At 43.7% G+C, this 26548-nt stretch overlaps 1 protein-coding gene across 2 annotated transcripts in view; it reads right to left on the bottom strand.

Moving 5' to 3' along the window:
- Positions 1–18935, bottom strand: part of RUS3 (root UVB sensitive protein (Protein of unknown function, DUF647)) — a 57127-nt gene extending 38192 nt beyond the window's left edge. The window contains exons 1-2 of one of the 2 annotated variants that reach the window (XM_086495637.1): positions 18727–18935; positions 18366–18426 (exon numbers count right to left, since the gene is read on the bottom strand). In XM_086495637.1, coding sequence (XP_086351763.1) covers positions 18366–18426; positions 18727–18824 — 159 coding nt within the window. In that variant the 5' untranslated portion in view covers positions 18825–18935. The remainder of the gene's footprint in view (positions 1–18365; positions 18427–18726) is intronic. The other variant, XM_086495636.1, reaches the window with a different exon arrangement.
- Between the last annotated feature and the right edge of the window lie 7613 nt (positions 18936–26548).

Raw genomic sequence — 26548 nt, 5'->3', positions numbered from 1 at the left:
TTGTGGGTATTTGTATCTTGATTGCCCATTTTTTGGTTGTGTAGATTGGAAGGCGGATGGAGGCAACTATGCTTGTTTACAAAGATTGGGCTACAGACGAAGTCATCTTGTTTAAGTGAATTCCCTTGTAACTTTAATCATTTATATATTGGATACTTTATTAAAGATCTTGAAAATTTTTAAGGTGTTGTACTTGATTTTGTACTTGAGTTTGAAGGTGTTGTGTAATTTTATTTTTAAAATGCATATTTTTTATTTTTTTCGAGATAGAATATGTCTATATAAGGGGGACCACCTCCTCATTTGACCATTTTCATCCCAGCATTGCAGAGAGACCTAGCATACCCAATCACGCAAAGAGAAGACATGGCTGCTACTAGTGCTTTAGATGCATTCCTTACTGAGGCTGGGCATGCAAATCGCCCTGAGCTCCATGCATTTTCACAACCCAACCCGATTTGGAAACCACCTTGACCCTCCACTCTCAATCTCTTGAGCACATCACTTCATACATTTCCACGTGCATGGGGAGATTCATTGTTGAGTTACCAAACCCGCAAGGACAATGGGTCCCTGAGGGCCTTCTGCACCACATCTACAAAGAGGACAGGCCATTTCATCAGCGGCTTGCACGCTTTGCCACCATAGCACAACCCGCCGGACAATATGTGTGGCTTGAAGATGATGATGTGCGAGCAATGCGTAGGGGAAAGTCGGAAACACTTTTTTCTCTGTCCAGGCCATAATGATCTTCCTCCTTCACGAGTGCCCAGCAGGCCTTGACGTAGTGCTACCACACTTGCAAATCGGCGGGGTACTGGCTATATGAAGGACCCCAAGCCCGCGGCCATTGACACATCCGCAGAGGAGAGGACGCTTGCCTTGACCTACCCTGTAGGGATTCAAGGCCTCTTGGAGGCCTCTCCATCTGTCGGTTCATCCTCGGGGCCGCCAGAAGGAACAAGCATTCGGGATGCCATCCCTGAGGTAGAGATTACCCGTTTCTCCTCCATTGTGGTGGGTGGGGAGGAGTTTGTGTTTTTGCACGATCTGGAGAAATCCTTTAAGCTTCGCATGGATGAGTGTTTCGCCATCCTCGATGCCCATGGCAAGTTTGAGGTTGATACCACCACCTCCCATGACGATGATCTCCTACTGCCCATGGGGAATACTTTGGCGGACACAGTGGCGATCGCACAAGCCGAGGTGGAAGCGGCCGAGCAGGCCAAGGTCTCTGAGGAGGAGTTTGCGGCCGTGCAAGCCATGTGTTTGGCTAAACGCGCAAGAGTGGATTCACTGTTTTGCTTGATCCAAAGGGGAAGTCAAGTGTGGATCTTTACTTGCACCCGGATGCTGATGAGGAGGATCGTAGACAAGAGGTATAGATGCTCACTTACATTTGATTGTTACAAATGATTTTGTTAATGTTATCATAATTCTCTGTCATATTTCTCACAAAACCTATGTTTTGCAGGATGTTTTGGAGGTTGACGCCTGGGCGCAACGATCAGGGAGGAGGAGGACGCCGTTCGGACCTCAAGAGGCACTTGCTCACTACCTCGGCACACTTCCGACTAGTGTCGTGGTGTTTGTGCATGCCGACTACTCTCCCAATGGTCGCTACAACATTTTTGCCCTCCGTTCACTCTCCAAGGCGTTGTGCTTAACAACCCTTGCCCAATCGGCCAACCTTGTAGTGCTTGTAAAGAACGATTTTGCAATATCCACTTTCGGCGTTAACTTTAGCGGGCGCCTGATCGCCCATGTCGGCATGAACCAAGCTGTAGGGGTTAATGACACCCAAGAAATCACAACCACTTTACTTAACAGGGAGCCACCCCAAAAGGCCAAGCGCCAGAAAATTGTAATTCGAAAGATCCTAAAGCAAAAGCCGGATATCATGTAAAGCATTGATTTCTTTAATGAAACTACTTTTTGGTGTCTACGACTCTCTTACTTGCAAGTTTTTGAATTTGTTATATGTTTGGCTTCCATTGTGTATAAGAAGCACCATAATTTCTGATATATGTACTAAAGGGTTTGGCAAGCCTTAAAATTATTAATATGCATACTTTGTTATATGTTTGGCTTGCAAAGTTATTGATTTGCCTACTGAAGGGCTTGGAAGGCCCCAAAATGGGCTGCCACAAGGGCGCGCATTTGGGCCTTCCATCAGCAAATGAAAGGGGCAAATACGCGCCCTTGTGGCAGCTCATTTTGGAGCATGGAAAGCCCATTTTGGAGCATACCTAGGTACTTTACAGTTGCAAAACCAAAAGACAAGAGAGAACCATGTTGTGGCAGCTCATTTTGGAGCATCTCAGGCCCATTTTGGAGCAGACCCAGATACTTAAAGTTGCAATACCAAATCACAAGAGAAAACCATGTGGCAGCTCATTTTGGAGCATCTCAAGCCCATTTTGGAGCATACCCAGATCCTTTATAGTTGCAATACCCAGGTCCCAATCACAAGAGGTTACCATACTTCTAAAATTCTATGCTACAGGGACTAAGTGGGGCATGATTTCCAAATGCATCTATGCTATGTGAAGCATTGAAGCAAATGAGATATCCCTATTGCTTGTTAAAATTTTCTGGAAACCCTTGGAAAGGGCTTGGAATGCCCTAAGAAAGGCTGCCACAAGGGCGCGCATTTTGTCCATCCATCTGCCTCTGGAAGCCCCAAATACGCGTCCTTGTGGCAGCCACTTTGGGGGCATTCCAAGCCATTTTCAAGGCTTTCTAGATGCTTTTTCCATGCAATAGTGAGTTTTCCCTTGCTTCAATGCTTCACATAGCATGGATGCATCAGGAAGTGCATGCCCCACTTAGCCAAGGTGCTTAACGTAGGCAAGTTTTCACAATAACAAGCTAATGGCTACATACATACAAAAGAAGGTAGACAAAACATGGACCAGTGCTAAATCACATGGTACAGAATTAAAGCAATACAATGCACAGAGTGGGGTATACAATCAAAAGACGCTTATATTCAAATTCTTCCCAATCTTGGAAGTTCCGTAAATACAAAAAGGTTTGATGTCTAATTACAAGCTATTGCTCATGGCGCAAACGGCGAGCAAGCTGCATATTCTTGGGCATAATCGTTACACGCTTTGCATGGATGGCACATAGGTTCGCATCCTAGAATATGCTAGTTAGATATTGCTTTGCTGCCTCTTGGACTGCCTCTATGGCCACGGCGCCCATCTGAAACTGAGTGTTGTACAATTGCAAAACCTCCGTGCAAAGCCTTGCAAAAGGGGCCCTCCGAATCAAGAGCTCGGTGCTCTTCTGATAGTGGCGAATCTCCGCAAAAGCACGGCTGCGCTTTCGCACCTTCTGAGGTCGACGGGGAGGTGCATTTGTTGCACGAGTTGGGGCAGCTTGCTTCCTCTTCTTGTAGACAATGCTTTTTCTCTTTTTTGGCCGCACAGGCACTTCCAACACCTCATAATCTAATTCCACCCACTCTCCATCTAATTCGTGCTCGTCACTATTGAGCGGATGTGATGGTGTAGGTCCACTCCCTTTAGGGAGTGTCTTACCCCCAATAGACATGTGAGCCTCATAAGTTTGTATTTGGACGCCAACCCATGGGGGATCTTCATTTGTTTGCGTCTCTTCGGAGCCTTCTCACGGCTGCTTTTCGTTGTTTGTTTCTTTGCCTTGGTCGCTCTCATCCGCCGTGTTGCCATCAGAATCGTTGGAGTCCGATGAATAGACAAGGCAATGCTTCCTTCTCTCTTTTGCTGCTGTAGAGGACTGGCCATGCTGATTTGGAGCTCCAGCTTCTTCTGTGTGGACCTCACCTTGAGCTTGTGAAGTTTCAGCTTCTGTTGCTGTACCTTTGAGTCGTTGGCCATCCGGCCCCTCTGGATATGCAATCCTTGCCGTTTGTTTTGTTCTTGCCATGGTATGGAAAATGACAAAATGAGCGCCTTCAACCTTTAAATAGGGTTTTTTGGGATTTGGGCCCTTTCACACTATGCGGCCAATTAAGTGAAACTCAAATAAACCAATGAATTTAACAAGTAAACCTGGATCATGCAGACGGCTGACGTGACCAAACGCTGCCTTTTCGATAATTAGTTGCACGCCAAGCTTCATGGCCTCGCGAGCGTTTCCACTTCTCGGATGCTGCAGTACGGGAGGCCTTGCGTAACTCCTTTGCTAACATCGACTCTCTTGCTTTCTCAATAGTGCGAGTTCTCCTGAAGGTGTGCCTAAAAAACCAGCTAAATATCTCTTAAAGGTAGTTGGAGTGTGAACCACCACCACCATGCCGAGTATTCTTGAAGTAGACTCCTTTTGCTCGATAGTGGGACTTCTCCATGCCTTGTGTACTCCATATATCAAGCGAACCATAGCGGTCCATGAAGTATGCACCATGCGCATAGAGAATGTGCTAAAACAACCAAAAAGGAGATAAGCCAATAGAAAAGTTGCATTTTCAAACAATGCATATGTATTAAGCCCGTTAAAACAAACCATGTAGTGTGTAATCTTGCTTTCAGAGCATCCGTCCTTAGCATTGTAGGATGGAGAGATGGAGCTTGAAGGATGGAGAGATGGGTGTGTAGGTGCAATTGCAGGCGCAAGTGCAAGGGGGATGGGTGTAGGAGAGGAGCTTAGATTAGAAGGGAAGGTGGTCAATTTAGGGGGGAATTTCCTAAAAGTTTTGGAGGGAGTCAAAAATTGATGAATTATGAGTAATTTAGCTTTAAAAACTTTTTTTTAATATGTATATATGTTGGGGCTACTTTTTAGGGGGAAATAGAGTTTATTTGAAAGTTTTTGAAAAAAGTCACTTTTTTAACCTCTTTGACCCACGGATTTGATTAGGTGGCATGGGAGAGTTAAGAGGCCACTTACAAGTTGGCCAAAAAGCTAGAGAGAGAAGACCCCCTACCCCCCTACTTTTCAAATGGTTTACCTCCCCTCCCCCCCCCCCCCCCCCCTTCCCTACTTTTTAAATGGTTACCCCCCTTCCCCCTACCTTTTTAGGGGTCAAAGGTGGAGGAGACCCTATCAAAATAGCCCCATTCAAAGCCTTTGTCCCCCTTAATCTTGGCAGGCTTCCTTGAAATTAGGGATTCTTACAAGGCCCATGGAGAGTCCATATTTTTCCTAATGATGCTGTGTGCAACCAGAGGATATGCATCTATGCTAAGTGACTGGGCATGCACGGTCTACGAATAGACTCACAAAAGTACCAGATCACTTCTAATCTAGACTGACTGGACTGATTGAACCCTGATCATGCTGTAGCTTGTCCACGGACACATAGGGTTGGATGTGTCACGTGACATTGACTCGAAAGCCAAGATCGGTTCTTCGTGATGGATTGAATCTACAACGAGGTTAGCTTCGCTAGAAATCCCTTGGCGGCCTTGCGCTCACCAAGGTTGCTTTTTCCCACCTCACGTCGATTGACCGGCCGCTAAGTGCACAGTCCGCTCTCAATGAGTGAAAAGAGACACAAGGGGGGCCTGGACAAGCCCTTCTTTCTTGGGATTTCTGTCACTCTTTAAAAACACGATAGGAATCGACACGCCCAAGCGAACTTGGGTTCGTGCGACCGCAACAAGCAAAAAAATTTCTTCTGATTCTTGTGGTTCTTTCCTTGAGTGATACAGAACACTGCCAAAGCTCTGATACCAATGTTAGGTGCAACGGAATGAATGTTTGCGCTTTGCTCAAGATGAGTGCTCCGAATTGTGCTCAAGGTTCCTTTTGTTCTTATGGAAGGGAGAGCCTTCCGTTCTTAATGAGAGAGTGCTATGATCACAAACAAAGTGAATGGACACTGTGCGTGCAAGTGTATGAGACTGAGAGATAGAGAGAGAAGAGAGATACGACACCAAAGATGTAACACCCTCCTCCGAAGGCCCCACTCTCGTCGGCGAGAGTGGTCTACTTATGATTGCACAAACTGGTACAAACTGAATGCAAATGATCGATGCAAGTCTAGGCTATGTCAACGATGACGACGGGGATGACGAAGTCGACCTAAGGGCTGAAATCTGCAATCTTCCTACTGCTGTCCAAAAATGCTATGGGCTGAAATCTGCTGCAGGTCCAAAAACGCTGATTTTTGGGGCTGTTTCTGTGGGTCTTTGTCGCTGAAATTCTGCAGGTTTAGGGCTGAAAACAGAGGTTCCTAAAGGCTGAAAACTGAAGTTCTTACCGGGCTGAATCTGCTACACTTTAGCCTGAATCTTGTTGGTCTTCTACTGCCGAAGTCGCTAGACTAAAGACTGCAATGGGCCGCAATCTGCAAACGCTGGATCTTCAAAAAACGCTAGGGTTGAAGTTTCCAAAAACGCTAGCTTGTTATCTTGTCAAAAACGATAGGAGTTGTGATCTGCTTGCGAGGACAAACTGATGCAAACGCTAGGCAATGCTGGGTATGGCGATGATGTGCTGGTGCAAAACGCCAATGCTGAGGATGGCTAGTGATGGTTCTTGTTGAAAACGCTAAGGGAGGTCCTTCTTGCTTGGTGGGGGAAACCGCCAAGGTCTTTGTCTTGCTGAGAAGTTGCCTGCTGAGCTTGGCTCCTGTTGCCTCTTCTGCCAAATAGTGCTAGCTCTAGTTTGCTTATATACAAACTTAGCAAAATTGCCCTACCTACTTTCCAACAAAAGTCACTTAAAAATAATAAGTGAAAAATGTCAAAAATAGGTAAAATAGGCTAAAATGCACTAGAAAATTCCCCTGAAGGATTCTGATGGATTCTGATGGGAATGCTTATGATCATGTTGTGTGCAACCAAAGGATATGCATCTACACTAAGTGACTGGGCGTGCACGGTCTACGAATAGACTCACAAAAGTGCCAGATCACTTCATATTCTAGACTGACTTGACTGAATTGAACCTTGATCATGCTGTAGCTTGTCCACGGACACATAGGGTTGAATGTGTCACGTGACACATGTTTTCCGCATCCAAAACATTTCCCCTCTTTGAGATAGATAACCCTTTCTCTAAGAGTCTATCGGGGATGTGTATCATTCTTTTCTTTGTTCTGGGAACTCTTTCTCTTTCTACTTTCATTATGAGAGGTCTGTTGGGTTCTCTGAGTCAAGATCTCATCAGTGGGGTTTGTTAGTGTATCACAAAACCCTGGTTCCCATGACCCATCAATTCTTGAATAGAATTCAACTTTTGTTCCAAGCAGTAGTCTCAGATCTCTATAGGAAAATCCGCAGGAAAACCGCTCAATCTATTCAACAAGACCTTCGTAAATGAAGAGGCTGGGTTTGAAAATTTGTCGCAGTAAGCATCCGAAGAATCTTCCTTGGTCATCTGAGGATGATTCCAAGCAGTTCGTATATCTCGTTCGTACTCCCTAGTCAGCCAAGAATTAAAAGCCTTTCAACCATTCAACCGGAGCTTCCTTTCTCAGTAGAAGAGTGGACCACCATGTTCGAGCATCTCACAAAGGATTCAAATCGAGTGTCCACCTTCTATAAATTCTTTTACTTTCTTGCTTTTATCCTCGAGGAAGTCATACTGGTTGGCTTTATAGAAATCTTCTTCTTTGCATAAAATATGTGATCGTCGGAGTCCAAACTATCCGAAGACAAGCCCTCTGTTGTAGAACTGTCAGAAACTGGGTGAAACTTAGGCTTCTTTGCCTTTTTCTTGCCCTTTCCGAAGCTTTGCTTTTTGCTTCGCTTGTCCATGTCTTTCTGCGAGTACAGGTTCTGCTTTCCTGCACTCGTCTGTCTTTTCGGCTTTACTCCCTACCTGAGAGGAGAACCAATGGCCACACACCATCTCGAGTAAATCGTATCAATTGGGTAATTCTTCAGGTATATTACCAATCTCGGGTTCTTAATGTACTTAATCAATCTGTCCACACATATGCCAATCTGCAGTCGACGTTTGTACTCCTTTTCTGGCAAACTTTACCGGAAAAAAAATTGCCCAAAATCTTCATTTTTTTCTTCAATTCCCGCGCCGGATCTTCAACCTTTCTTTGCCTTCCAACTGAGAAGTGTCATCTCTCTCAGATTCTTCACCAGAACCCATGTGTAATCTATGATTTTTAATGGCTTTATGCCCTGTAAGACAGAGCCATGAAGACGGGAGCGCACCCAATGCGAAATGTATGAAGGGTGGGAGTGGCTAATAAGTCCGAGGTCGGACTTATTAGCCACTCCCGAGGTCGGACACAGAGATTCTCTGTGTCCGAGGTCGGACACAGAGATTCTTTCTTAAAAGCTATGTGCGCTTGAAAAAGGGATTGGATCCTCCGTAGAAGAAGAATCTGTCTGCGCTCTGATACCACTGTAACAGACTTGGACACTCCAAGTCGAGAATCTACCACGACAGCACAAATAACCACTTCAAAACAGTTCACAATTCACAATTCACAATTGATTCGACATTGGCCAGACGGAGTTTCGTGCCTAGAGATATTGGCCCCATAGATTGGCGTCCCTTTCGGTATTTCTTTTTATATTAATCTGCAACTCAAAGTACAAGCAAGCCTTCGGGTCTCACTCTCAGACTCTGCGTCCAGATGCTCTGCAAAGTGGGAGCCCAAAGACCAATTTAAAGAATTTACAAGGGATGCTAAAAGCAGAGCCCCAAAAGCTGAAAATCAAAAGCTTTTTTTTTTAAGCAAAAGCTCTGTGTCTCTCACAAGCTCTCTCTCTCTCTCTCTCTCTCTCTCTCTCTCTCTCTCTCTCACAGGTCTTGAGTTCAACTCCTCGTCGGCTAGATCTTTAAGGTCTCTTGGGATAGTTTCCTACGACGTTAAAACTCTCTTCTTCTTCTTCTTCTTTTCTCTCTCTCTCTCTCTCTCTCTCTCTCTCTCTCTCTCTCTCTCTCTCTCTCTCTCTCTCTCTCTCTCTCTCTCTCTCTCTCTCTCTCTCTCTCTCTCTCTCTCTCTCTCCTCTTTTGCGTAGCCAAAATAAAGCAATGCCACCAAAAAGCTGCCAATTTTTCCGTACGTAAAACCTGCCACGTTAGCAGTAGAGAATCCCGTGATATGCGCCGCAATTTCCGGGACTCTCCGTACTGACCTACCACGTCAGCAAAACAACGCAATTTTCGGAAAACTGCCACGTGTCACTGCTGCATTTATTTCTCGGGCCCGCCAATCGGGGTGTGTGTTTGTACACATGGGCAGCCACGTCATCACATTTGTGACATTCAGCAACTTATTAATAAGTGACATTTTAGCCAACAATTACCAAATTGTGGATTTTTATTGCCATGGCCCATTGCCCAATCCAACCCTGTTGTGAGGGCACCAAGAATTCCGAAAGGATGAGATGTCTGCACAACGATCTAGGTGCATCAAGAGTTCTGGATGGGATGAGATGGCTAGATGTTCAGTATGAAGTTGTGAACTAAGTGTGTGATTTTGTGAAGAGCCTGCTTTGTGAATGTACTGTCTTGTGGGAATAGTCATGGGCATTTAGGACTCGTGACATGCATAACCGTCTATGCTCTATCTACATCCGTGTGAGGTAGGGTCCCTCGCTAGTGTGCATAGGATCACCCTTGTCCGCTTAAAACTGTCCCGCGCTCTCTCATTGTGGAATTGTGAGATGAGAGCCCTCTTCTTGGTTGTGTCCTTGCCGGCCCTCTGAGGGGGGGTGGGAGTGGGAGTGTGTGTGTGTGTGTGTGTGTGTGTGTGTGGGGGGGGGGGGGGGGGGGGGGGGGGGGGGGGGGGGGGGAAGGGGGGGGTTTCCTTGTAGCAATCTTCTTGAGACTTGCATAATGGCTTTCCTTCCTCCTCGGGGTTGGAGTCCCCTTGTTCGGCGATGTAGGGAACACATATGTTGAGGCGATGTGGATGCCTCATCTTCTCTTTCTCCATGTTCATGTGAACAATTTGCATCGCTTTTTATGACTCCTCTCTTACCTCTTTGAGGAGGTTGTTTTTTCCCCCCTCTACCTATTTGTGTTGCAGCCAGAGAGCTCATTGCTTTGTGTGGCTCTCCATTCTGCCAGACAGTGCTTTTTGACCATCCCCTATTTCATTGGGCATTACTACTCAGACTTGTTGGGTTGCATGCCGTAGGTCTGATCAGAAGGTTCAAAGTTCAATGTGTTTGGACTTTGGAGGGCACAATGTTGACAAAGTAACAAATATGGATTGAGATCATTTACATAGAGATCGGTCTCTTCAATGGGCTTTGAAAGAGCCCTCACAAGACTGAAGAAAATGACCTGCCTCAATTTACCTTGAAATAATGTAGGGCCCTGCCTGGATACCTCATTTGAATAGACCACTTGTTCTGTTCATGCATTTTTGTTGGCTTCTTGCTGTGTCATGATTCTCTTTCTCTTGGGATTAGTTTGCTATAATTTTGGTGTTAACTAATCAATTCCGTTTCCTATTGAGCATTGTTTATTGTCAGTCGCAGTCAAACCATGAGCTAATAGAATCTGAATTGGTGTACAACTCGTGCAGACATTTTTCTTTGTTCTTTCTTTCTTCCATATTTTATTACAAAAAGATTGATGCTTGTCTAAAAAGTAGGAGTTTAAGCTCCCCTTTACAAGATTAATCGGACCGTTAACGGCTCTATGAATTATCAATCATGATAAACAAAACTTACATTGATGATGATGATGAAGCTTCTCTCCGTGTCGTTTCAATTGCCCTCATGAGCTTCGCAAAGCTCCTTCTCTGATTGCCAAAAAACAGCCTCCTTCAGTTGCCTCCAAGAGCTCCGCAAAGCTCCTGCTCTCTGACAACCCACCATAGTGAGCACATTTGAGGTTCCTCCTATTGTTAAAAGCAATTTGAAAAGTTATGGCGTGGGTGGGAGACCCCCTCTTGCCGAGGCTAATAAAAGTCTTTTTGGAAAATCTAAGCATCGTTAATTGAAGGATTGTTGAAAGCTCGGTGAGTGCAACACAACGAAAGGTTGGCCACTAGGGCTAGTGTGAGCACAAGCACAATGGCGTTGGTAGGTTGGAGCATAAGCACGAGGAAAAACAGATGTGGTCGGGTAGTGTGAGCAAGCGAGAACGCTGATCGGAGGCCAAAGGGGGCGGCCAACGTGAGCTTAACTTTGGTTTGTTGAAGTTGTGTGAAATCAAGACACCTGGTGCTTTTGGATCTCCCAGATCAGCCAGCGTTTTCAGATCCCAGCACTTAGCACTTTTTGCAGACTTGCAGATCAGGCCTAGCGTTTTGCAAACTTGCAGAACTGCCTAGCGTTTTCAGTCTCCAGCATTCCGACCCAGTAGAACTTGCCAACGTTTTTGGTTTTCAGCCATCGACACTTGCAGATCAGACCATAGCTTTGCAGATCTCACCCTTCCCGCAACAAATCAGCATCATCCCTTCAGATCAGCCAGCAGATTTCGGATTTCAGCACATAGCGTTTTGCTAGCCACCGTCGTCGTCGCCGACATAGTCCCACTTTCCCACAGCAGATCAACCTTTCCAGATTTCTACATATCAGCCCTAGCGTTCTTCGGTTTTCAGCCCGTCCTCATGGTCGCCTCCATTGTCGTCGACATCGTCAGCAAAGTCCATTGCATCCAGACCATTGTACAAATTTGTGCAATCTATAGCATAGACCTCTCTCGCCATAGAGAGGGGGGCCCTTGGAGGAGGGTTTCAAAATCGTCTGGTGTCGTATTAATCAAAGAAAAATTATGTATGTTGTCTTTCCGATTGAAAGGTTACATTATTGGGCATGTGTTCTTGTGTTTATGGAACCATGATTGATTAGATATACTTCTATTCCTAAGTGGGGAAGTATGAATGGCCATTGACATGCTTGAAAAGCATGAAGCTATATCCTCTTACCTCATTGGAAGGGAGATATAGATGGATACAAGTGTATGGAACGGTTGGAATCTACACTAGGCACACACACATGCATGGTGACTTGCATTGAGTGCTGTTTTGAAAAATGCTTGAGCATTAAGTATTCTACTCGAAAAGAGCTTTCATTTGATTCCCATATTTTTGTTATCAGCTTTCCACCCATTCTAGAATGTTCCAAAAGCTTCTAGTCAAGGGCTACAAGAATCTAAAAGGTTCATATGCAAAGGCTCGTGACAAGCATGCTTGTGTCCTAACTCCAATCCTTTGGTACCAACCAAAACACAATCCACGCGAATTCAAAATGACAAGAGAACTGCGCAAATTCTCTTCAATTTTGAGTTGTACCTTGAAACTTTTGAATTATTAGTAGTGTCTATTCCGAAAGTTACCAATGAATCAGCAAGTTGAATCTAGTGCGGTGCGGACTGCACAAGAGGGGCGCCACTCCACTCGTTTGCCACATATTGCTTAGATTGGATAAAGTCACTAATTTCTTTTTGAGATTTTAGGGATACTGTCAATCTAACAGTATGACTTAATGAAAATATGTACATTGAATTGGAAATTTCCTTGATTGATTTGAAGGCATGTGCTTTTCATGAGTGTATTGTTAGAGACATGTAGAGAAAGATGAAATGTCTGCAACATTTTATCTGATGAATGATTTGAACTTAGTGCATCTAGACATCTGTTAAAGATCGGCAAGATTTGAATGTGATGGCTAAATGAATGTGAAATGTATGAGATTCTAGTGCATCAATCTGGATGAGATGACTAGATACTCTTGTGAGTGCATCAAGAGTTCCGAAAGGATGAGATGGTTGCACACGGGTCTAGGTGCATCAAGATATCTGGACGAGATGAGATGGCTAGATTGAATGATTGAAACACAGTGTTCAGTGTTAACTAAGTGTGTGATTTTGTGAACGGCATGCTCTGTGAATGTACTGTCTAGTGAGGATGCTCAGGGGCATGGTTTGCTTGAAATGTGAAAAGAAAGAATATGAATCTGATAGCAACGAGATTTAGTAGATTACGACATCATCAAAGATCAACGCGTTCTAGATGTGATTGCTAAATGGTTGCAATGACCATGATTTGTATATGAGACCCTCGATAGAAATGTGATTATCAATGACAGATGTCTTTGTAGAAGTATTGGATTTGTGGAGTCTAGTGCACGAGTACATAGAGTCAATGTCTACTGAAGAAGTTTTTTGTCCTTTGGCTGTTTTATAGGCATAATCAAGGGCGATTACAATTCTTTCAAGAGGGAGAAATGTCATGAGTTAGTGACGTGGTGTGCCCAAATGGAAAGAATTGGTTGAGAGGACAAGAGGAACTAAGCCCAGAAAGTGTGGCCAAGGCGCCTAAAGGGGTTAGGGTTTTAAAATAAAAACCTAACCTCTACCACTTTGAAGAGCGCTGGCCGAGGGGCCTAACCTCTAAAAACTCCAAAGCAAAAGCTGGCAGCTAATTTCCATAGTTGCCTACGGATTTCTGCAAATTGTATCGGCTGGTTTCGGCAGCTTTTCGCGTGACCTTTTGAGAACAGATGCTTTTGGGGTCGGAAGCTTTTAGAACTAATGCTTTTGGGGCTCTACTTTTAGGCATCCCTTGAACTATTTATAAGGACCCTTGGGGCCTCACTCTAGAGAGCATTTGGACGCAAAGCATAGTTACAAGGGACAGGGGGGACGGGCCCTAGGGCCGCGGGACGGCCGTAACCGGGCTAGGGACGGAAGGGGACGCCTTGGGACGGCCGGATCTCTGGCCAGACGGGCGGGTCGCAGGGGGACGGACCAAGGACGGCCGGATCAGACGGGGTTGGACGGGGTCGACCGGGAACGACAGCAGTCAGGCGGGCTAAAAGTAGCCGTTTATGACCGTTTTAAACGGCTCTTTGCAGCCCAACTGCCACATTTTGGGGGGCCTTGGCCCTTGGGAGGCTATAAAAGGCTCCCTTGGGCCTCTTAATACTCATAGTCTCATTCCAATTGGCAATTTCCCTCAAGCTCAAGCTTTCCTCTCTACTCAATGCTCATTGCTCAAGCCTCATAGAGTCATTGCTCAAGGCTCAAGCATGACCATTGACTACTCTACACTCTAGTATCTACCCTTGAAAGTTGAGTCTCCACTCTCAAGTCTCTCCCTCTTCTACCCACTTTGAAGTTTGAAGCTCTCCTCTCCCTCTTCTACCCACTTTGAAGCTCTCCTCTACTCTCTCTCCACACAAGCTCTCCTCTCCCTCTTCTACCCACTTTGAAGCTCTCCTCTACTCTCTCCACACAAGCTCTCCTCTAACTCCTCTAACTTCTAAGCTCTACTCTCTCGAGTCTCTCCACCATCATGTCATCTCAAGCCAACTCCACTTCTCAAGCCGGTTCTTCTCGAAGGAGGCCCGCCGTGCAAACGTGGTCGTGGTGGGATGAAGTCGACTTTAGCACGCGTGGCAAAGGTGGCGATGCAAGACCATGGACATGCAAGCTATGCCCATACAAGAGAACGGGTGGTTCAAACAAAGTGCGAGCCCATCTTCTTCATGAACCCGGTCACGAGGTGAAGTTTTGCCCTCATGTAGCTCCCGAGAAGAGATTGGATCTTCTTGAGAAACTCACGGTGTATGAGGTTGCGGAAGCGGCCAAGAGGGGCCGTTTTGTTGCCGTTGATCCCTCCGCCACGGCGACACCACGAGAGCAAAGGGAAGCCAACCTTGACGACATCTCTCGAAGCTTCAAGAGCCATGCATCTACACCGTCCTCTTCCGTTCCGCATCACCAAAGCACTCTCAACGAAAATTGGAATCCTAAATTGAAGGAAGAGGTGGATAGGTCGGTTGCCCGATTCTTCTTCCACGACCACATTGCCTTCCATGCTTCGCGGTGAGTTTCCCTTGGCATATGCACATTGCAATCTTCCATTTTGTATTCATAATGGGTTATAACTTCTCGACTCTCGACTCTCCATACTAACACAACATGCTCTATTTTGTGTGGATAGGTCTCCATACTTTTGAACCATGGTTACGAAAATAGGGGAATATGGCTCCTCTTATGTGCCACCTTCATCGGAGAGGCTTCCCACCACCCTCCTTGACAAAGAGAAGCTTGCCGTGGAGCAAGCGGCCCAAGCAACAAAGGATTTGTGGGAGATCAATGGCGTCTCTCTCCTTGTAGATGGATGGAGCGACACCCGCAAGCGGTCCATCCACAGGGTGGTGGCCTACTCTCGGGGGGAGATGTACTTTGTGGAGTCACATGATGCATCCGATAGTGGCAAGGCCGCCGAGATGCTTGTTGCGGAGTGGACAAGCACCATAGAGATCACCGGCCCGGAGAATGTTCTTTGTATGGTTGCAGATGGAGAGGCGTCAAATAGGGCAGCCGGAGCTATCATTGAGGGCATGTATCCCAGCATTCATGTCACATTTTGCATGGCGCATTGCCTCAATAACCTCCTCAAGGACATAGGGAACTTGTCATGGATTTCACCCACCATTGGTGACGCCTCTCGAATTGTCTCCTTTGTGCTCAACCATCAAAAAGTGTGCCATGAATTCTCAAAGAGGAGCCACTTGTCCTTGCTCAAATATTCAGAGACAAGATTTGCATTCAATTGGCTTATGCTAGGCCGCTTGTCTACATGTGGCGGAGCCTTAAGGGGCCTCTTTCTCAGTGATGAGTTCCAAGCCATGCCGAAGTCTACATCAGCAGTAGGATTGAAATGCCGAGAATGGACCGACGACGCCGCTTGGTGGGAGGAGGTGAAGACTCTTGACACCATGGTCAAGCCTATTCTACACCTACTTCGAGTGGTGGATGGCTTGCAGCCATGCATTGGCAAAGTCTACGAAGCCATGGATCGGATGATAGAGACACTTGAGAAGCTTGTGCCTGACCCTGTTCAGTATGCGGAGATTCATGGCTTGTGTGAGTCGAGGTGGAATGGATACTACTCTCCACTTCATGCGGCAGCTTATGTGCTTGACCCTGAGTTTCAGGGAAGGCGTCAAGAGACCGACAAGGAGGTGAGCAAAGGATGGCGGCTTGCATTGGAGCGCCTTGAGCCTAGCAATGACATTAGGCGCAAGATTAGAGACGAGCTACTCAACTACAGGCAAAAGAAGGGCTCCTATGGATGTGTAGATACACAGCTTGATCGCAACAAGATTGGCTCGGTTTTGTGGTGGGAGGACTATGGAGGAGATGGCCCACATTTGCAGCGCTTGGCTGTTCGTGTCCTTAGCCAAGCATGTACCACTAGTTGCTTAGAGCAACTATGGAGTGTGTGCAGCCACATTGCCTCTAAGAAGAGGAATCGCCTTGGGGTTCAGAGGGCCAATGATTTGGTGTTTGTGAGCGCTAACTTGCGCATGCTTGCCAAGAGCGTCACACACAAGGCAGATCCTTTCACTGAGTGGGAGATGGCACAAGAGAATCCATCTATGGCCGATACTCTTTTGGAGGAGCTAGAGGAGGACTTCGAGCCTCAATGCGAGCCTCCCGAGCCCTCATACGTCGCTGACGACCTCGGCTACGACGACGATATGGAGATTCAGCAGGCGAGCACTTCTTGAGTTTGATGATCATTGATCACTCGACTCTCGAGTCTAGACTCTTGAGTCTACGACTCTACCTACAGGCTACTACATAGCCCTTTGTACTTTTTGTTATCCTTGAGGCCTCAGGCTTGTCCTAAGTCCTTTAGGCTTTTTGACTCTTGAGCCCTTGTGGCATGCACTTCTCGTTTTGTATCCATCGATCATCGATGTTTTATTAGCACATTTCAGCCTATATGACTCGTGTTCTTTGGTCTATTTAGTGTAAATTTATGGTCAAAGTGATGCTTATGTGTGTGGCATGTGTGTAGGTCAAAAAATGCCAAAAAAACTCTCTTTTTCTTTTGCCGTTCCGACCCTCGTCCCCGTTTCCTGACTTTTGCCGTCCCGTCCTCGTTCCCGACCCCGACCCGCCGTCCCATGTAACTATGACGCAAAGTGTCAAAGAAAAGGACCTCTAGAGTTGTAACTTTGCAAAGCAATAATAAAGAAATACCGAAAGGGGCACTAGTCTCTGGGGCCAGTGCAGAACTCCACCAATCTCTCTCTCTCTCTCTCTCTCTCTCTCTCTCTCTCTCTTTCTCTCTCTCTCTCTCTCTCTCTCTCTCTCTCTCTCTCTCTCTCTCTCTCTCTCTCTCTCTCTCTCTCTTCAAGTTCAATTATTTGCACATTTTGTTCGTGTGTTGCTATTGATTTCTCACCTAAAGTGTCCAAGCCTGTAACACTATTTCTCGTCTCAAGTGCGAAGCCCTTCAAGTTCAAGTATTTGAAGTGTTGCAGCTTTGTGTCGGATTTTCTTCCGATTACAAAATACAAGGGGTGCTACTCGCCAATATTGGAGCTAATGACTACAAGGAGCTCTCTATGTAGCGGTCCCAAAGTGAAACATCTTTTTTTTGTTGTGTTGAAGTTTGGCTTTCTAAAACAAGTCTTAATAAAGTTAAAAGAAGTGAGATAGGTGTACATTGTAATATTTATTATTTTTCATATTTAATGGACCTACTGGCAGCTGGTACATTTTATTCAAACATTATCAAGATTCCTCGTAATTCCATCCTTTCCTCTCATGAATAAAACTCAACATGTAATCGTTCCGAGCCCCAGGTACCTTTTATTCAAACATTATCAAGATTATTCATGATTCCATCCTTTCCTCTCATGAATAAAACTCAATATGTAATCGTTCTGAGTCCCTAGTGGCATTTGGTACATTCTATTCAAACATTATCAAGATTCCTCGTGATTCCATCCTTGCCTCTCTCAAATTTCGACTCTCTTACCTTTACAAAAGGGACAACAGAGATTTGAATTTTGAACCCTCACCAAAGCAAACAATCACTTTGTGCTCCCGCGGCACGACGTGCTTCTGCTGCCTCTGCCTTGTTAGCGTGGAATCAGTTGTCGAGCACGCGTCCCTCGTCACTACCTCACTCTACCAGAGGGTATCAATGCAGATTCGTACTGTTTTTCGATTTTTCTCCAGCTGGTACCCCCTACTTCGCCGTGAAGCATTGAAATTATCTTTGTTTGTTTGCTTTGAGAGTGCAAAGGACTCCTAAACACTTAATGTGCCATTTGACCAAACACATTTAATGTGCCATTTGACTTTCTGTTGTTTTGAAATTCCCATGTGAGTCCCCCCTTTGTTTCTAAGTTGAGGGCTTGCACATTTTATGGGCGATCCACCTCTCATGGAAGTGCTGACTGCCAGTTTTATTGTGAAGTTGCAGCCTCTCAATTTGTGTGTTCTTCTCAAGGATTTTGCCTGTGTGCACGCACATTTGGTAGAGTTGAAGCTCTCTGCTCCTTGGTGTCTTTCCATAGGCTTCTAGCATGGGAGAAGCACTCTGAGATGACAAAGGGAAAATGTGCTGACAATGTTCATGGTAGAAGTGAGATTATACAAAGCCCATAAGGTTATTTGTTCACAATAGGGCCCCATGAACTCCGTTGATATTAACTTCAGAGTACAATATACTCCAAAAGAGTTCGTACCTCAGGGAGGAAACCAGAAGTCAAGCTCGCCCAAAACCTACGAGGATGGCTGCCCCTCTCCCTGCATGCGCATCCAAAATGCAAAAGACTGTGAAATTGAACCCCTTAATAATACTTCGTCATGAGCATTCTATAAACTGTAATGCCACAAAACTCTCTCTCTCTCTCTCTCTCTCTCTCTCTCTCTCTCTCTCTCTCTCTCTCTCTCTCTCTCTCTCTCTCTCTCTCTCTCTGTGCATATCATGCATACCCCAGGCACCCACGCATAATGCACAAATGTAAGGTAAGATTCATTGTGGATGAGTAACATGATCTACCCATCTAGCTCTCTCCCCCACAATGACTTGTATGGGAGCCTTACCGTAGTAAGCGGAACGTGGAGCCGTCAGTAGACAGAGTGGCTGTGCGAAGGGGCTTGCCATGGGTAAAATCAAGCTCCTCCCACACAACATGCGGCATCCTGCTCTCTCTCTCTCTCTCTCTCTCTCTCCCCGCAAATGGTTAGCTCACTTATGCCTGCTAGACTCAGAGCTGGGTTGTGGACTTTTGAATTCACCGAGGAAGGATTGGTGTTTATGGGCCTTGCCTTTTCCTTCTCTTAAACTGAAAGGATCGGTGGAGATACTAGGGAACCAGCTAGCAGTTTGGGCAGTCCACGTGTGAGGGGGGATTTTGAAATCGTGGGAGTTGGTGGCCGCTTGTCTGCGGTTAGCGAGGAAGCCATCGCCACTCTCTCTCTCTCTACCTTGATGTCTTTCTATCTCTCTAGACGTCTCCAGGAACGCCTGTCCTTATGGAAACATGTCTTGTCAGACGATGTGTGTGTGTTTTTTGGTTTGGCCATGGAGGAGATGGAGGTGAGCATCAAGGAGCATATATGAGGCTATGAGCACCTATGGGAGGCTATCTTGCCAGCCGGTGAATGTGTGTGTGTGTGTGGGGAAAATCAAGGAACTTCGAGCAGAAGTGTCAGGTGGGGAGGGCGGATGGGAGTAGTCGACAACCAATATAGTTGCAGGGCAGTTATGTGACTCAGGCTATAGTGTACAGGACGGAGAGGGGACAGGGGCAACAAGCGTGTAGGGGAGCAAGGCTGCCATTGGATTTTCTCTTTCTTGTTTTTCTCTTTTTTTTTGTTTTTTTGGGGGGGATCCCTAGAAATTTATGTGTTTCCAAAATTGAGCAATTAGGTCTCCCCGATCTCTAAAAAATAAAAAGCCTTTCAAAACATCTTTTTTTTTTTTAATAGCAAAACTCACAATTGTGAGTGAATTATATTGATCATAAGTGAAGGGTGAGTTTAAGGAATGAAAATATCCATGAAAGTGGAAATTCAAGACTTTTTGTGTCCATGTAAAGAAGACATGATTGAGTGAGCATTCATACATCTGTGTTTTCCTTTTGCTTGTTTTCTCTTTAGAGTTTACTTCTCTTCAAAGTGTCCTGCACCATATAGGTGGTGAATCTATATTTTTTGAAGCCATTAGGTATACCTTTTAGTTTGAGCAAGTAAATAATGTAGCCATGGTTTTGAGAAAATAGTGAGAAGAGAATAAATCTCTCTCTCTCTCTCTCTCTCTCTCTCTCTCTCTCTCTCACACACACACACACACACACACACATAACAAGTCTTGACTTCAACTCTTCTTGTCAGATAGATCTTTAAGGTCCCTTGGGATAGTTTCGTACGACATTAAAATACTCTTCTTCTTCTTCTTCTTCTTCCTCTCTCTCTCTCTCTCTCTCTCTCTCTCTCTCTCTCACACACACACACACACACACACACACAAACAAGTGTGTACTTGATTACTAGACTTTGATGCAAGATTTGAAAAAATAGTCGTGGATTTATAAATGTGAAATAGTTGACAATAGGGTTGTTTTGAAAGTAGAATTTATTTCATGAAGTTTAAAACACGCATGAGAACAAAATGATACAATATCTGAAAGAATGAAAACAATATCGTACTTGTGAAATTCGATTGTATTGCTGAGAACAAGCCCTCTGTGCAATGTCAAATCCTCATGACATTATATGCAAAAAAAAGACCTACTATTAGTGTTTGAAAGATTCGGGGAGGAAATTTATGTAAAAACAATGTGATGCAGTCGCATGCAAGTCGTGCCCAGTATGCTATGCCCGTCAAAAACAAGGAAAAATCCATACAACATATGGTGTGGTTGGTTTAAATTAATCCCATCAGGAATGTGCCCCTCCCGTGTCGCTTTATGCATCTTCAGTGTTAGAGCTTATCCTCCAAAGTTGGAGCAGACATTTGATGCAAGTAGTAGTTTAGGAAAAGAGTACAATTACCTATAATCGATACTCTTGAATCAATCTCAATTGATTTAAAATCCAATGACTCTCAAAAATGTGATAATGATCGACGTGTAGTTTGGATTTTACAACGAAACAATATTGTCAATACTAATAAGGATAATCAATAAAAAAACATTTGCCATATGACACAATGCACAATGCTTGGATGGACATGCATGATCTGATGAATAAAACTAGGCTCCATTCCAATGAGGTCATGACTTTCGAAGGATCACGCTTGTTAATGTGCTCCGAATTGGGTGCCAACGACGCACCTAAATACCTTGAGATAGGGGGTGACGAGATGGCGTCCATTACTGCTATGAATGAGGCCACAAAGACCCCAAAAACCCATTGTAAGGTCAATGACTCTTGTTCAATGCATTATGAAAGATACACTTCCATACTATTCACTTGGATGCCAATTTTGTCGAGCCCATGCATCTTGATATGTCTTTGCAACTCATTCATGCTATGTTGACTCAGACTCTTAACCTCTTGCTTACCACTTGCAAACTTTTCTCTGTTAGGATGGCCTTGCTATCTCCCATGCTACACCATAGTATTCAGCCATGGTATTGGGGATCTCACCTTTCTTCAAGAAAATGTCACGTGGATATAGGACTAGTCTACCTAGTCTCCTCCCATCTTGCACCTACGCATAGAGATGCAAACTTGATGGGTTTGTAACGCATTACAAAACCCGCTTCGTAGATTGAGGTTTTAGGAGTTCATGACACTCATATGTTCTTGCCCATCTTGCACATGATAAAGAAAAGTCAGCTTTCATAGGTTGCTTGGCTACACACACCTTACAACCAAATTGAACATTATCACTAGGTTGTCTAATTTCATGAGTGGCCCTTTCTTCATGAGGAAGAACCTCAGCTACCTATCAATGCTTCACCATGGTGTTGTTAACCATACTAACACGAATACATGTCCCTAGCTCTGCTAAAGCAAGCATAAGTCATTGCACCTTGACAAAGGCTTCAGCCTCGCATCAGATTAAAACAGCTTAAAGCCTTCTTGTCACAAAGTCCTTGCCCTAGGCATATTGGGCACGATGCAATGAAATCAATCAAGGCTTGTTGATTGCATCGCTTGCTCCAACTTATCATCTATTTGCATGGCTTCTTGGAAATAAGACAATTCCCCGTAGTCATTCAACATAAGAAAATATAGACCTAGCTAAAAACACTCAAGTGGATTTGAGGCTCGAGTAGAGCATTTCAATCCTTGACTAATGATCTTGGCTGTCTCTTGAGTTGCTAGTGGAAGGCTCCTGATCACTTGAATTTTGAGTTTAGAGTGAATCTGAGGCAACATCCTCGAATGTGACTCTCTTGTACTCTACGTTTTTGTAGGCTTCTTATACATCTTGGACTCATTGAATATGACATTCAAACTTCTAAAGATCTTACGAGATTCCGGGTGCCAGAGATAATAGCCCATCTCTTCACCTGCACCATAACCAATGAAGATACATTTGTGTGACTTTCAGTCAAGATTTCGTGTCTAATCTTTTTTGGTACATGTGTATGTCTTGCTTCCAAAGATGCATAAATGACCATAGTGTGGTTTCTCGCCATACCACAACTCCTCTAGAATTTGGTCATATTAGGTGATCTTTTTACAAATATGAACGGTTGTCAAATTAGCCTTGGCCCAAAAACCTTGAGTCAAGTTTGCCATAAAAAGCATAGTTGTGACCCTTTCCTGAATCTTGCGATTCATTCTTTTAGCTACTCCATTTTGTGAAGTGTTTAAGGCGCACTAAATTGCTATCAAATCCATCTTCTAGAACAAAAATTTGCCGACTCCTTGGAGGCATATTCTTCAAAGTTATCAATCCTTAAGATTTTGAGTTTCTTGCTTGACTAGTTTTTGACTAATATGAGAAACTTTTGAAATGCATAGGAAAATTTGTCCTTATGTTTCAAGAGATATGCCCACACCTTCCTAGTAGAATCATCTATGAATGTCACAAAATAGCTAGATCTTCCTAGAGACTTGGTTGGCATAGGACCACAAACATTGCTATGTACAAGTTCTAGTAACTCAAGCCGTTTTCTATCCAATGGCAAGTGTACGTACCTAGTTTGTTTTCCATAAATGCAATGCTCACATATAGAAAAATCATTGAAACTCAACACAAGTAATAGAGCCTTCATTCCCTTTTGGCGCATATGGCCAAGTATGCCACAACTCAATAGATAACAACTTGGCTATAGAGATATTATCATCTTTTACATAAGACACGTGCATGGAGTAAAGATTGATACCATGCTTATGAACTTTGAAAACCACAAGAGTATTCTTCTTGATCATCCAAGATCTGTTCCCAAAGACTGTAGTGTACCCCAAATCAAGAAGTTATGTAGCCGATATCAAGCTCTTTGCTAGCTTGGGTACATGTTTGATGTTGCATGGTATAAACTATGTGCCATTATGCCATGCCAATTTGCTGTCTCCAACACCAACTATATCAAGCATATAAGAGTCTCCAAGCTTCATTATGCCTTGAATCTTTGCATAAGTAGAGAGCCGATCTCTATGTCGTATAAAGTGGAAGCTTGCACCACAATCAATGACCCGATTCTATGTGAAATTGGCATCCTATGGGACAAGAGCATTCATGCTAAGATATATTGTGAATATCCATTTATTTAAACATTGGTCTTCGCAGACTCAACCACATTGATCTCCTAAAGCTTAGCTTTTGCCTTTTGTGTCATTGTTAGACTTCTTCTTGTCTCTCTTCCATGATCTACAATCCTTCTTCAAATTCCCTTTCTTATGGCAATAATATGATTCTACATTGCACATGGAACCATGAGATTTACTGTGGGAATTATTACAATCCTTAGACTTGGCATGATCATAAGTGTGACCTCGCTGCTTCTATGAGCTAGCAACATATGCATCACCACTTTGTGTAGGCTCAATGGATTTCTTGTGAATTTCTTCAATGAGTAGACTACATACTACCTCATTGTAGACCAACTTGCCCTTCCATGCAAAGTTAATTATAGCTGTGCAAAAAGTGTCCCATGAGAAAGATAGAGAGCATAATAAAAAGATAGACTACACCTTTTGTCAAAATCAATTCCCTGTGATGTCAATTGGTTGAAGAATATGTTGAACTCATTTAAATGTCCTAAAACAATGCTACCTTCTTTCATACAAAGCTCATGTAGCTTCTTCTTAATTAGTGTCATGTGTAAGGCCCATAGACTTGTGGCATCTTCTTCTCCTCTCAACTCCTCCCTATATAGGCCTTGGCCCTAGAGACCCTTGAATATGCCATGTGGGCTCATAGCGCCTTGCCCATGTCCCAGACCCTCACACTACTCCTCCCTTAGAGACATCTTGATGCACCTAATAAAAAGAACAGTAGGTGAAGACTACCAATGAGAATTACTACCCTATGAAGTTGGTGTGATTTTATTTCTTCCCACTTTTACAGGTAGTATCATAATTATATATAGATAGAAATCCTTGTCCATGTAATTGTCTAAATAGAGATTGCCTTAAGGATCCTCATAGAATGAGAGTAATCAGCACCTTAGGACCAATCTTCACACATATGAAAGTATGGCACTGGTGTCATAGTCCATGAGAAATCATACTCTCCACATGTGGAATATAAATGATATCTATACATGGACCCTTCATTTTAGTCTCTTATGTAGTAAAAGAGAATTTGTATTTATATGGTTGAACTAAAATTTATGAGTAGACCATATTTTCCATGCGACACATAATAAGTGCCATTTATTAGAAATGTACCCTTGTAGTCAAAGATGGGTGTACCTACACTCCTTGTCCCACAAAATCCTAGCATCATAAACACCACCAATCCTATAGTACCACCATCGGATAGGTGGTCATAAATTTTTGGTTTAGGACCCTTGCCCTTAGCATAAATCACCATGTAGCATTGCATTTATCCACCAATAGAGTATAGAAGTAGAATCCTTGATTGAAAAATGATAACGAATAGGCAAAAGAGATACCACTTGAGTGATTTTCTATGGTTCATAACCATGCTAACCAAGAAGAAAGAGCTTCATATGTTATATGAAAATAATAATAAGAAGAATCGAGCATAAATGAATCATTGTGCATCCAAAAGGCAACCTAAATGCCTATAAGAAAATGTCCATGCCCCAAACATGATAGAAAATTACTATAGGGAAAAATAAATGCCAATAAAAAAATGAGCCTGGGTGTATTAAAAGCTTGTAAAAAGGGTGTATAAATTATTGGTACCCGCCACATGGAAAATGCTTTTACTAATAATTTATACATCTTATATCTACTAAATATATTGAATGCAAGGAATTTTATACATTGAATGCAAGGAATTTAGTAGATATTTTATTGAATGCAAGGAATTTTATACATTGAATTCCTTGCATGTTATGATAAAATACTTAGTCTTCATCGGTTGTACATCTTATATCTACTAAATATATTGAATGAACACCAAAAATATTTACTTTTTTCCTTTGCCAAAATTGATTCATCCAAAATTTTATAGCTAAAGAGCACTTTTCGATGAAAAGAAAAATAAATTAACACCCATCTGTAATTGTCAATCTAGACCTTGTCAAGTGTTGTATGTTGTAGAGAAAGCGTTAAAAAATCTACTTTGTACCTTGAGTTCCAAAATCCCAAACCCATTTTGTAAGCCCTGTGTGTTTCCTTTCCTATCCCTTAGTGTGGTAAATTTCCTTGAAATCTGCCACCACCATCACGAGCCTTGCTCCTTGAGAGGGTACAAAGTATTCTATCAGCTTAGAGAACTTTGTATATGTGAGCCTTGCTCCTTTGGGATTCGACTAGATTTTGTCACAATAATTGCTTGATAGAGATTTGTTGTGCAGGCATGCCATGAATACATGCATGGTAGTTTGCGGCATAAAAAACCTTGTATCTTGTTTTTGGGGAATTTTTAAGGTATTATTTATTTTTATGAAAATTTTAGCCTTTTATTAAATTTTTGTGGTTTTTAAGATTTTTGTAAAAAAATTTAATTTATTTGTGTAATTTTCTTGTTTTATTTTTTCATGAATTTTCCTTTTTCTTCTTTTTTCCTTTTTCTTGATTTTTAATGCTTTTTTAATTTTAATTTTTGAAATTTTGAATTATTCTTTTTTTCTTTCTTTTTAAAAAAAATCCTTTTTAAAAAATTTGACTTAAGGACAAAACAAACTTAACTTAATAAATAATTAAAAAAATAACTTAAATTACCTTACCTTCGCTTACTTGGAGGGTGTTGGCGGCAACGTGCAAGCGGTTGTGACGACGAGGACCATGTGTAGCAGGGAGAAAGGGAGTAGACAATGCCGCGGCGCGCAGAGGAGCGGAGGGAAAGAGAATGTTTGTGAGGGTGCGCAACGCAAGCAACAGAGGTGATGGCGGGCCCGATGGAGAGCAAAGGGAGGGTGGGAGAGCGAGTAGTCCACGTGGATGAAGGGAGTAAAGAAGAGGCAGTGCGCAAGGCGGGCATAGGAGAAGAGAGAGTGGGTCCGCAGGTCCGTGGCACACAGAGAGAAAAAAGAGAAAGAGTGAGAGAAAGAACTAGTGGGTGCTGCTCCTTGCTAGCGCATCATTTGCAGAGAGAGAGAGAGAGAGAGAGAGAGAGAGAGAGAGAGAGAGAGAGAGAGAGAGAGAGTTGACTTTAATATATTAAAAAAGCCTCGTTTATTGCGCCTAAAGGCAAAGAGAGAGGAGTGAGTGTGAGAGAGAGTTTATTGGTGGGTCCCACAAGTGACCAACAAGGAAAGAGGGAGAGTGGGGTGGGGATGAGAGAGAAATAGAGAGAGTATCAGCACACCCAAGATGGCTAGGGTAG

Source organism: Adiantum capillus-veneris, chromosome 22, assembly GCF_014529385.1.
Source record: "Adiantum capillus-veneris isolate H3 chromosome 22, ASM1452938v2, whole genome shotgun sequence".
NCBI classification, from domain to species: domain Eukaryota; kingdom Viridiplantae; phylum Streptophyta; class Polypodiopsida; order Polypodiales; family Pteridaceae; genus Adiantum; species Adiantum capillus-veneris.
This window is presented reverse-complemented; position numbering and strand designations above follow the sequence as displayed.